The sequence below is a fragment of the Neopsephotus bourkii genome, unplaced genomic scaffold (assembly GCF_033783945.1).
Source record: "Neopsephotus bourkii isolate Nb327-2 ecotype Australia unplaced genomic scaffold, CSIRO-AGI_Nbou_v1 NB_301, whole genome shotgun sequence".
NCBI lineage: Eukaryota > Metazoa > Chordata > Aves > Psittaciformes > Psittacidae > Neopsephotus > Neopsephotus bourkii.
In genome coordinates, this window is record NW_026900810.1 from 395,407 (window position 1) to 407,855 (window position 12,449).

General features: G+C 45.3%; 1 protein-coding gene across 1 annotated transcript in view; it reads left to right on the forward strand.

The window, feature by feature from the left end:
- TTC9 (tetratricopeptide repeat domain 9) overlaps positions 1-1,907 on the forward strand; it is a 29,145-nt gene extending 27,238 nt beyond the window's left edge. The window contains exon 3 of the mRNA XM_061347138.1: positions 1,080-1,907. Within this exon, the coding sequence (XP_061203122.1) occupies positions 1,080-1,159 (80 nt within the window). The 3' untranslated portion in view covers positions 1,160-1,907. The remainder of the gene's footprint in view (positions 1-1,079) is intronic.
- Positions 1,908-12,449: the final 10,542 nt, after the last annotated feature.

A 12,449-nucleotide genomic window follows, 5' to 3' on the forward strand; every position in this document is an offset into this window, starting at 1 on the left:
GAGACAAGCTTGCCCTCTGACTGTGGTCTGCAGTGTACTTCAGATTGGTCTCTGAAGATCTAATAATGGCCTAAGCTGGTCCTGGCTGTCTGAGTAAAGCTGTGAGGAAATATCCATTTTAAAATCAATACATAAAGTGAAACTAGCTACTTTTTTGCTTGCTTGCTTCTGATGCCACATGGATTTATCATTATGTGGGTGCTGTGTGTATGAGAAGTCACTCTCATGGTAGTAAACCAACACAATTTGAGAAAGGATTGACCACAACTGCAGACTCAAGGGGTCTGCCTGGAGACAAATACCTGTTTAGATCACCCTGTGCCACAGGGTGAACAGGTTCCCCCATTGCTGAGGCCAGGAGGTAAAACAAAACTCACATGTTCTGTGTGTTGAGGAGCTGAAACACTGGAAGGAAAAAGAGGGCTCAGCTTACCACTTGCACAGCTCTCTAAAGGAACTTCTCTGCTCCTAGGGACTTCATTAGGTAGAACAGACAAGGCAGTTTGCAGCATATAGCATAGGGCAAAAATGCAGATAAGAGTGTCATGGTGGAAGGACTTCCAAATATGAAATTTAAGGAAAGCAAGGGTACAAAGAGACTGTGAAGGATGCTCTTTCAAATTCAACTCATCATAGAAAAATGTGAGAAGAGTGAAATAGGCTGTAAAAGGAATAGGAGGGTGAAAAGGCAGAGCATAACTACACAAAATGCTTGCATGCAGGCACTGAGGGAAGGGAAGCTAACAGAGGTACTGTTCCACAAGAACAGGCAAAGATGACTTGGATAATTTCGAGTGTGTGAGTTCAACTGTGCTGACCAAAAGTGATCAGAGAGAAGGTAAAAACTAGCTGAGGCAAAATTGTGAGCAACAGGGATGGAAAGCACAAATCAGACCAGGTTCTCCAAAACCAAAGCTGCAGGGTTTGGCTCAGAGCCCCTTCCAACCAAGCTGTTCTGCAGGCAGTGCTGGAGCCATGTTGCTCCCCAGGTGATGCACCAAGAATGAAGGTGCTGTGTGTCTGTCTTCCACAGGGAGTTGTAACCACTGTACATGTATGTGTGTGCTCTTTCCCTGCAGATACCAATGTCATACGATATATTCAGCTGACAGAGATGAAGCTCAGCAGATGTTCCCAGAGAGAGAAGGAAGCCTTGTGAAAATGAAGCCGCATCAGCTGAAGTGCCCAAGGTGGAACATTTCCTTCCCAGAAGCTCATTTGGTGGATTTTCCTGTTTGCTCTGCCTCATCCTCATCTCCTTATCCATCCACTTGCCCTTGATCTTCATTGAATCCCAGTTTGGAAAATAAAAGAGACTTAGACACTGGATACGGCTGCTTGCCAACCATGGTAATACCCCTTCCCCATGGCAGGAGAGCACAACGGCTACAGCCAGCCTTGTTCCAAGACAGTGTACACACCTGGAGTAGGCCATGCTGGGGACCTTTCTGGTCCTGAGCTGACTGCCTATTACCTATTAGGGAAGCAACCCCCAGAACAACGACTTCCTGACCAGGCAAGTTGGAGACAAACGGTTCCTGCTCTGAGTGATCACTGGAGCTTGGAAGAGCTGCGAAACCAAGAGAGTCACCGGTCATTTCATAGGGGATGGCAAATGCCTTTTTACCATCAGTTCCCTGTGCCTGCTTCTCCAGTGTGTGTTATCTGCCTCCAGTGAGAGCTCACATGCTCCCAGTCTAATGCCAGTGAAAACTGTTTCTGAACATCCTCTTAATGAAAGCACAGAGCACCCTATGAAACCCCTGCAGAGCTGTCCCAGTGCCACAGGAGAAGGCTGTGGGCTACCACAGAACAGTGAATGAACTGTGAGAGCGTGGTGTACAGTTTGAGGGAAAAACTGTGAAATAATTCATTAAAGGCAAATAAAAATTATTAATGGGCAACAAGTCCTGGCATTGCTTTTTGAAGGGACCTCTTGAGTTCCCTGTGTCCAGACACCACTGCCTAGGGGGGTTAGCATGGGGTGGGGAACAAGGGGCATCTCCAGTCTTATTGTGGATCTGCCAATGCCTTGCTGTGTCATCTTGGGCAAGTCACTTAGCCTCTCTGTGCCTCAGTTTCTCTGTCTGTACACCGGGGATAATACTACCTCCCTACCTCTCAGGGGTGTTGTGAGGATGTATTAGTTAATGTTTGTAATTAACAGTACAGCGATGTACAGTGATGAATATTACTAGTATATTGGATTGAGGTCTTGATTCTCCCACCTTGTGTTGGTGCTTCCTGTATCCTATTTTTGATTTTGTAGGAGAACATGGTGCTGGCAGGGGAGGACAGGGCAGGTCCAACAGCTTTGGAGCCCATTTCAGGAGCCCATATGGCCTGTTTAGACCTCCTCCAGCAGTCTGATCACCCCTAAGAGCTCAGGCTCCTTGGCTCAAAGGTCCTTTTCTGAAACTGCCGGTAATAAGATCAGAAAGTGCCACAAACACATTTCCAATGTGCCTGCCCCATCAGTGGCCCATGGGGACATGCTCCCAGTTGCAGGATGTACATGAATGGTCTCATCCCATGGTGCTCAGTGTGAAGTGAGTGTACGCAGAGATACTTCACTTGGCCCTCAGCTGAAACATGGAAACTGAAACACAGAGAGCTGAACAGGCAAAAAGTTCAGCCAAGTGCTGCATGCTTTGATCCCAACAGACATGGTATCGGCATACAGTTGGCTATGGCATCCCACATTCCAGTTCTGGTATCTTGCCACATTTTTCTTTAGCCAAAATTTAAAAGAGTTGATAGAAAAACATCAAGAGAAAAGGCAAATTTCTGCCATCATCCCTGAAAAAAATGCAAACATATTCTTTAGGGCAGGAACACATCCAGCCCACGCTGGGGGTGGGGAAGGGACCATCTTAAAGTGACATATAAGTCTCTGAGATCAGGAAGACCTACATCAGTTGTGTGAAACTTCCATTACCTGGGATGGCACCAGAGGTTCATGTTCCTCAGGTGCTGGAAAGCAGCTGCCTTTCAAAACTGGGAACATTGTGTACAGCCCTGTGAAGGAAAGGTCTGCATCCCGGAGGCAGCACAGTCACCTTCAGATGGAGCATGGTTCATACACGCTAGAAACAGCAAGCGCTCTGCTTACCAGTACACATCTAAGTGATAAAAGGGGCTACAGGTGCTGCTAGGACAACAATAAAGTTAGAGGAAAAATGAGGGCAATTCTATAGGTGAATGTTAACTAGACCACAAAAAAAGGCTAGGCAGAGGTGTGCTTAAGTGCATGTAAGATGTACCTGGTGCTGTATAAAACACAGAACTGATAAGATTCTGATTTTCACGTTCATGCAATGCAATCCATACCCTAAATACATCACAGCACACAGCAAATTCAAATACAGGTGACTGCCACCTACTTCATATTGCTGATGATAGTAAATTCCACAGCTGTGTGTGTCTCCGCTAGGAGTGAAATGAGGATTCATCCTGCAGGCCATGCAACAGGAGAGGACACCACCTACACAAGCAGTCTGCCCCAGGAAAGCTCAGGCAAGCAGATGCAGGCTTGTTAGTCATGACCTTAATGTAAGAGAAAGGGCATTTTCCCGTCACTGGAAATGTAGGTCCATGGGCTGTCACTTTGCAAACAATTTTAGCCCTCACAATGGCTTCACTGACATACTGTCACTGCATTTGCCCTATGTATACATTAGTATAAGAGGGGCACAGCAGACTCCAAAGTAGTCTTCTCAGTTCTCAGCCACTTTTCCTCCAGGAGTACTGCAAAGCGTGGGGAAAAAGAGGGAATTCTGTCAGTGTGCATATGAAAATGGTGTCAGAGAGCCTCCAGGTGCTACACAACAACCTAAGCGGTTGTCCTTACATACCTTGGCACTCAGAGTACCTTCAAGCAGCCCACACTCACACCAGGAGCTTGAAGAAGGAAGTCACCAGAAAGAAAACAAGGACTATTTTGCCAACTGTGCAGTATCTGTATGCTTCCACAGTGACACAGAGCTTAAGAGACACGTGGACAAAACTCCGGGCGGGGGCTCTGCACATGTCAAGGAGGGAGACAGCATCAATTCTTCAACATTGCTGTACATGTGGAAATCAACACAGGCCCCTCCATGTACCCAGTAGGGTAAGAAAGATGTTTCCACTGCAAAGGGAAGTGAGACTCTTCAGCAACCACATGTGAAAACAGCAAGAACAATAGGGCAGATAGCAGGCTAAGTGTAGCACAGCAAGAAGGAACTGTGGATGAAATGAGAGAGGGGTGAGCTAACCATGGGATGGAAAATACAAGCCAAACCCAGATTAATGGGCAGAATTAGAACCAAACTAGAAAAAATAAGTAATCAAATGCTTGGCCATGTTATTTACAGTTTATAACAAAATCCAGTTTAAATTGGCAGGATGCACAGCAGGAAAAAAGGCAGTAAGATTAGAGGTGATTTTCCAGCTGGAGGGAGCAAAACAGGGGGAGGCTTCCTTCCTCCACACAATCGTTTTTGAAAGTGTGAGGAGAAGATAAACATGTTCTGGCTGCAGATTTTTTCCAAAGACGTGTTAACCGTTGCAGTTGGTAAAAGTGGCCTGGACAGAGAAGTCTTTAAGTTAAGAAGTGGGTATGACTGGTTTCCAGAATGGACAGGAAGGCAAAGCTTTTGATAGCTAGTGAACCCATGGGTCCATAAGATGAAGAGGAGGATTTTGTGTCCCCTTAGCCATACATAGAATCATAGAATCATAAAATCATAGAATAGTTAGGGCTGGAAAGGACCTTAAGATCCTCAAGTTCCAGCCCCCCTGCCATGGGCAGGGACACCTCACACTAAACCATGCCACTCAAGGCTCTGTCCAACCTGGCCTTGAACACTGCCAGCGATGGAGCATTCACAGCTTCCTTGAGCAGCCCATTCCAGTGCCTCACCACCCTTACATCTCAATTTTGCTTTCCTAGAATTTCTCTCCAAGCTTCATCTGTGTAAATGTTCTCCCCAGCTACAGCCCAGCAGGCCTAGGAGCAGATGGGTTCTCATTATGCTTCACAGGAGCTCTGCAGAGGTTTTGTCTGCACTGTTTTCATTATGCTAAATCCCTTTCCCTTTTCTCTTTACAAGGTGCAGGAGAAGGGGGAAGGTATGCACTGGGCAAAGGGGAAATAGAAACCGAATTCATACAGGACCTGATGACTACCCCTGTTTTCTGCTCATTTATTCACATTTCCTTCTGCACCCTGAAGCACACTGCTGTTCCTCCCAGGTTGCTACTGTGAAACTCCTTGCTGTGCACAGTACTTTAGAGGCTTGGGATTACTTAAATAAAGAGAAACAGTGGTGGGGCAATGTGCCACCCAGATGGGATGCTTGGAAGGGTGCAGTAAATTAACAGGTTCCTTAATACTATCCATAGGTTTAAATACAAATTAATAGGACTTTCTATCACTGCACCTGGTATGAGATTGTTTCCAGAAATTGCTCTGAGTTGATCTATGTAGGACTTGCTCAGTTACTAAGTGCGTGCTGCGGGCTCTACTACCACACCAACAGCCTCCATGCTTCCTCAGTGAAGGCGATGAAAAAACAAGACACCCTCCTGGCTCCTCTCACAGCTACAGTTGGAGGAAGGTAAATTCATGGGTACTTGAAAAGAACATGAGAGAAAGCCAGTGACAAAGTGTGACTTTGAGGCACATGTGAGGTGGAAAGGGATGTAAGTGGTCCCATAGATGCAGGTAGGGAAAAAAACCTCTCTTTCTTCCCAGATACAGATGCTCCCCCTGTCACAGCAAGGGGCCAGCTTAAACTGTTCAGCTCAGAGAGATGTGCCTACCGGAACTATTTCCAGTAGTGGTTGTGATGGGGAATCAGGAAATAAACAGACTGTGTAAGTGCCCAGGAAATTACCCTGCTATGCTCACTTGTTATTCTATAGAAAGCATCTGTTGTGTTACATGGACAGATAAGGGGCATGTGTGGCACTATTCAACCATGGCAGTGGCGAATGAAGCTGCTCTCCAACAGGGGTTGAATTCACAGACCCTACCTCCTTCCCATTCATTTATAGCCAGCCAAGTTTTATAAATAGCAGCAGCTCTGCAAAACTAACTTCCACAACTTTTGTTTCCTTCCAGAGGGCTCCTCTTCATTCCATTGTGCCTGCTGGGGAGAGTGAACCTGGGGCAGCTTGTAGCTACCTCTAGCAACTCCCCATCACTGGTGAGGAAATAACCCAGTGTAGCCAGGTGGAACTCCAAGGGCATTAGGGAATAAGAAGAGGAATTTTGCTCCAGACCTACAGTGATTATACATGCCCAGACTCCTGTCACACATGGCACTCACGAGATCTCCCTGTTGCCCAGCACAGCCATTGGAGGCTATGGGAGATAAGCTGAGAGGAAGGGTGAATCACCAGTGTGCTCTGTTATACTATTTTCTCCCCAGAGCTGAGCTAACAGAAGCATATGAGCATATGTTCTCTTGTCTATTGTCAGAGCTACAAATCAAAACTGTGATTAATCTGAAACTGTACATATTCTGCATCAGACCCTAGCTTACCTCAGTACTACAAAGGTTTGGTGTTAACTACAGTGAATACTGAAGTGCAAAATGCAAGATATGAGCACTGAAGGTGTCAGAAAAGCTTTCCATAAAGAACTCTGCCCAGAAAAAAAAAAATCACTTAGAAAGGAAAAGAAAAAACCCTGTTACTAGTAACAAGGCTAGATTTAATATTAAATCATCTTGAGCAGAGACTTTGCAGCATTTATGGAGGTGTTCCTCAGTCTATGCATACATGAGTGCGTATGTGTGGTGTACAAAGGGACTGTGGGGTGCAGCCCCAAAGGCAGAAATATACAAGACATAGCTGGACCAGACCTCATCCTGCTGCCCAGTTCACCCCACAGCACCACCTAGTCTAACTCAGCCAGTCCTGACATACTTTTACCGACAACTTGACTCTCTTGAAATGAGAGCTGGGTAAACGTTTGATTACCAATTACTGCTTATTTGAGTTCCCAGTTCTGCAGGCTTTCATCTGGCCATGAATCTGCAGTGAACATAACTGCTTACATATGCTCCCCGTGGAGGGAGAGGAGGGAGAAGATCTCCAAAGGGAAGTGAGAGTTTCACTGAATGTGAAAACCAGCCTGAGTGAAAAGTCTCGTGACAAATCAATCAAAGCAGATCCAATTCACAGCCTGGGATCCTTGCATGAGAAAGGAGAATGGGGGTATCTCAAAGGACAGTTCAGGGGAGAAAAAGAACAGAGGAGAAAAGAGACATAGACAACCACAGTTGAAAGTCTGAAGGGCCTGGCAGGAGCTCTGACTCTAGTGCAGAGGGTGGATTTTTGGAATGGGAGATACAATAAGGACTGAAACACAAGATAAAGAGGAAATAGAGAAATGGAACATGGTAGGAAAACTAAAAGTTGGAGCTTGTAGCAAGTCTTCATATCCATGACACAAGTAGGACTTTTGCCAAGTAGGACTCCGGCATCTGATTGACCAGACCCTACCATAGCTCTGACCCTGGAGGTAAAAGGAGGAAAAGGGAGACCCTTATCTTCCGGAGGACACAAGGAGAAGACCTCAGGCAGTGGCTGTATGCTGGACCTTTAAATTCTGATCCTTTTCTTTTGCTTTTTTATTGCTTTCCATGTGGTGAACCAAGAGACAGACCAACTATCTTGCCTTAATGTGGTTTTCAACTCATGACAGCAGCACTGGGGCAAGAGGGATAAGCACAACATGCATAGGGCCATCATTTTAAGACCTCTATTGGCTGGAAGTGGTAAATCACCTTCATTATGTGTTTTGGGGACAGTTTTATTTTGAGGCTTGAAACAAAGCAAATGAAAGCTTTTTCCCAAGGCTAATAAGGGAGTTCAAGTTTCATGATTACTTCAGATTTCAGCCTTTCTGCCAAAGTTGTTCATAAAGCAGGCTACTGTTCCAGTTTGATGGGGGAAACTTTCGTTGTCAATGCCTCTGCTTCAGCAGTGATTCAAACTTACATGCAGTTGCACCTTATTCCTTCTGCAGCAGCACCTTTAACTCTTGTTCTAAACAGAAACTGGTGCTGAGCATACAATACTAAAATTAAAACATATTTTAATGGCCACTAGGGGAAAAAGAACATATTCAGATTGCCCAGAATGAAACAGATGGACTAAGCGTTTTTCTGATCCTGCTTAGAAAGACAGCTGGGTAATTTACAGTTGGGAACAAAGGATTTTCACTTTCTTAACCAGCAATGGATGGTTTGCAGCCAGACTGGCTGCCAGTGTTATTCTCATTTTGCAGTGGCAGCCCAAAGCAAGCAGCCTAGTATAGCCTGGAACAGCCTCAGGGGAAAGTCACGTGTTGGGTGGACTGAGGTACCAGCTCCCTGAAGAGAGCTGGTGATAGAGCTGCAGACTCTGCAGACTTCCTCCACTTCACACAGATGCAGTACTGGGTTACAGCAAATCTCTTGGCATCAGATAAAACCCAGCTGTTTCGTATTACCTCCTACAAGCTTCTGGTTAGAAAAATGGCCACATGCAAATGGCATATTCCTTCACACCAAGCTGGTCTCCTGCGTCTTGCTGGTGCTGAATCAGATCCAATCAACAGCTTGCTGAATTCAGTAGGTTATCTTTGAGGCTCGCCTGCCCGTTGGCAAGCTGTGAGCATCGACTCAGGGAGAGCACATAAGCCCATTCCCTGAAATAAGCTTAGTAAGCCAAGCTGTGAGCCCTCTCACAGGGTCCTGGCTAAGTGAGGCATGCTGAGCCAGGGTGCTTACAGAAATCCAGGTCTCAGCATCAGCTGAGCAGAACAGATATGTGACCCGCTTGTGGTCCAGAGGCCAGGCTCTCACATCAGCCCTGCAAGCTCAAAAATCCAGGGCTGATCTCTGACTGACACATCCCCATTGCTAACAACTCTCGCAGGTTTTGACTCTCCCAGTCTTTGGTGCTGGGACTGCACTGTCATCCTGAGGTAGAGGTAGGCCCCTGTTTCTAAAAACCCTTTAAAACTTGAGTAGTAAGAACTCCAAACATCAACAGGCAAATTGTAAAAATCCATGTATTTCACTGAACTCTCATGATTCAAAGGGGCTCAGCTCCTCTGGAGGACTGGAAAAGAACCTCAAGAGAGTGTCCACTTCACCCCATTGCCTTAAGGCAATTAGGTCAGATTAAATTGTTCCTGGGGGATGTTTATCCAACCTGTTCTTAAAAGCCTTTCATGACCCAATACCACTGCATTCATAGATGGAAAGTTAGGAGACTTTTTACTAAAGCTTGAACTAGGTCTCCTTTGCAGTGATTTAAACCAGTTACTTCGTGTTTCAACTACAGCAGATGATTAAAAAATCACTCAGTTTGAGGCAATTCCTGATCTTTGTGAAAGGCTTTTCTCCAGAACTCTGATATTTCAGCTTCCATCAACATTTCTGCAGGTTGGCAAGTTTTCTGGTTCCTTGCTTGTTCTCACTCTCCTCTGGATTTTGTTCCAGCTGGTTTACATCTTTATTGGTGTAAAGTCCTGCAAGCAGAACAGTTCTCCAGATGTGACATTCCATCACAAAATAGAGCAGAATCATGATTTCAGAAGTCCTATAAACAATAGGCCTATTTACATGTTCTTTGCTCTAGGAAGGCATCATTGACTCATGTTCAAGTCTCTCCCCAGACCGTTTTGTCTCATCCTGGTTTTTCTTCTGCTCTGTTACCATCAGGTCCTTTTGTATCTTTGCAGCCAGCACTCCTTCCTGAGTTGCATCCTATTTGATTAAGAAACAGATTCCAGGAAATCAGACATCACAATTCTTTTCCCACAGAAAGAAGAGAGCTGCATCTCTCCGCTCTTCAAAGGATACGTGTGGCCAAATTTTAAGGCAAAGCAAAGGTAAGATTCTGCAGAAAGTACCAGCTTTGGGTGGGAGAAAATCGATAGACATGTTCCCCTTTTGTAATGTTGCTAAGAAGTTCCTCAGCTGCACAAGCTCTGCAGAGCTTTATCAGCCAAGAAAAACACTACTTGTCAGTCGAGAGTCACAGTCTGTTGGGAGCATCACTCACAGCTGTCTTCCACCAGGGAAGGCAATTCCTTCTGCTGTTTTAGGTTACCTTGCAGAGCCAAGTACATTCACATCATTCAAAACAAGTAGGATTAATAATGCCAGAGCAAAAAGGGAACACTGAAGAATAATGGCACAAAAATCAAGAGCTAGTGTGTTGTTCACTGCATCCCGCATCTTCTTTGTCCAGTATTCCCCGCTCATACAGAAGATACATGTTTCTTTTGAAAACTTCCAAGAGGAGGTCACAGGCAGTGCAGGCCACAGATTTGAATTCCCTGCTCTCCTGGGTGTCTTGTCCTTTTAGCAGCTCATACGCTTGGCCATGAACAGAAAACCAGAAGATTAAAGATGAGAGATGACAGGGGAGGGGAGAAGAGGGAAAACGTTAGTCAATATTTATGCAGATTCCAGGAAGACTGTGGTTTGGATTCTCTTCGTCATAGATTTTTATCCTGTACTCACAGGTAGTGAGTAGCTCAGTATCATATAGAAAGACACCCTGGATGTCTGGTTCCTGTCTCCTCTTTCCTGGCAGGAGGAAGTGTGTGCAATGGAGGACTTGGTTTGGTATGTCATAGATTTTAATGCACACATTCCTGGTTTTCCTTCTTTAACAAACACTGGAGAAATGGCCTCCACATCAGTCAGAAGCAGTGTGAGGTTTCCGAAAACCTTGAAATGGTGTTAGTGATCTCCTAAAAAAACCTGAACATCTAACTCCAGGGCAAAGCCAGTTTGATTTGGACCTGATACTCTATGGAAAACCTGTGGCAAGAGCAGTGTCAAATCCATACCTGCTTAGTCACATCAAACCAGGCTGTAGGACTAGAATTCCCTACCCATTGTAGGCTTCATGCCCAGGTTCATGTTAAAAGGTGTTAACTGCTGAGTCCAGGTCATTACTTGCAGGCCCCTAACTCTCCAGGACTATCAATCAGTGATAGCAAAAAAACTGCCATAGAATCATAGAATAGTTAGGGCTGGAAAGGACCTTAAGATCATCAAGTTCTACCCCCCCTGCCATGGGCAGGGACACCTCACACTAAACCATCTTACCCAAGGCTCTGTCCAACCTGGCCTTTAACGCTGTCAGGGGTGGAGCATTCACTCACCACCCTAACAGTAAAGAATTTCCTCCCTATATCCAATCTAAACTTCCCCTGTTTAAGTTTTAACCTGTTACCCCTTGTCCTATCACTACAGTCCCTAATGAAGAGTCCCTCCCCAGCATCCTTATAGCTTATATCCTTAACAGCCATGTATACTGTTATGTGAGATCTTCAGGCAAGCACAGGTTACAAGCGCCTCTGAAGTGCAGGTGAAGTGACCAAACACAGACATGTAGCATCCACCTTCACTGAACAGTTTGTTGCATGTACAAACTCGCTTGTCCTCTTAACGCAACTCAGTAGAGTTCAGCTTCTGCCCAGAAAGGGCATAATCCAAGCACCATTCTTGATGGCAGCAGATAAAGACATTTAAGACATCTAAGACAGCAGAGCTAAAGACATCTAAACAAATGTTAAGTATCCATGTGAAATCCATGGGAATTTAGCTGTACAATGTGGGCTGGATTTGGGCAAATGTCAGCATCTCCCCAAGGCACTGAAGGAAATAACATTGGTTAAAGAAGCTGAGCATTTGGCAGATGCCTACATTGCTGCAAAGTAGCTCAGAGGGGTAGAAAAGTTGTGTAGAGCAGTAGAAGATGGACTTCTTCCCCCATTCTGCAGCTCTGTTTTACTTGGCCCATGTCAGAGAGCAGTGCTGAGCCTCACTTTTCACTTTACTGAACGAACCCCATCTTCTATTGCTGAGTGTGGAAGAGAAGAATTCAACAAATAATGTTTCCAGCCCACTTTTGAAGGGACTCTATGAGCATGAAGCATTGTTGGTGCTGCTGTTAGAAACAAGCACACAGTCTGCTGCTGAATAATTCATCTGATGTGGAAAACAGCCAGTGAGTTGTTGAACAAAAATGCCACACAATGAAGCATAATTACAGAGTGGTTACAGGGAGCAGGATACAGCTGGAGCTCTCAGGTTGGCTGGTGGTGACGTCAGGCCATGGGCAAATGTGGATGTGTGCCAGTTCCATGCTTCGTTTTCTGAATTATTGTAGCACTTTGCCCTTAACCTTTGAGGTATCTGATTAGATATAAGGAAGAAATTCTTTACTGTGAGGGTGGTGAGGCACTGGAACAGGTTGACCAGAGAAGCGGCAAATGCTCCATCCCTGGCGGTGTTCAAGGCCAGGTTGGACAGAGCCTTGGGTGACATGGTTTAGTGTGAGGTGTCCCTGTTCATGGCAGGGGGGTTGGAACTGAATGATCTTAAGGTTCTTTCCAACACTAACTATTCTATGATTCTATGAGATATCCAAGGACTACCTGATTTGGA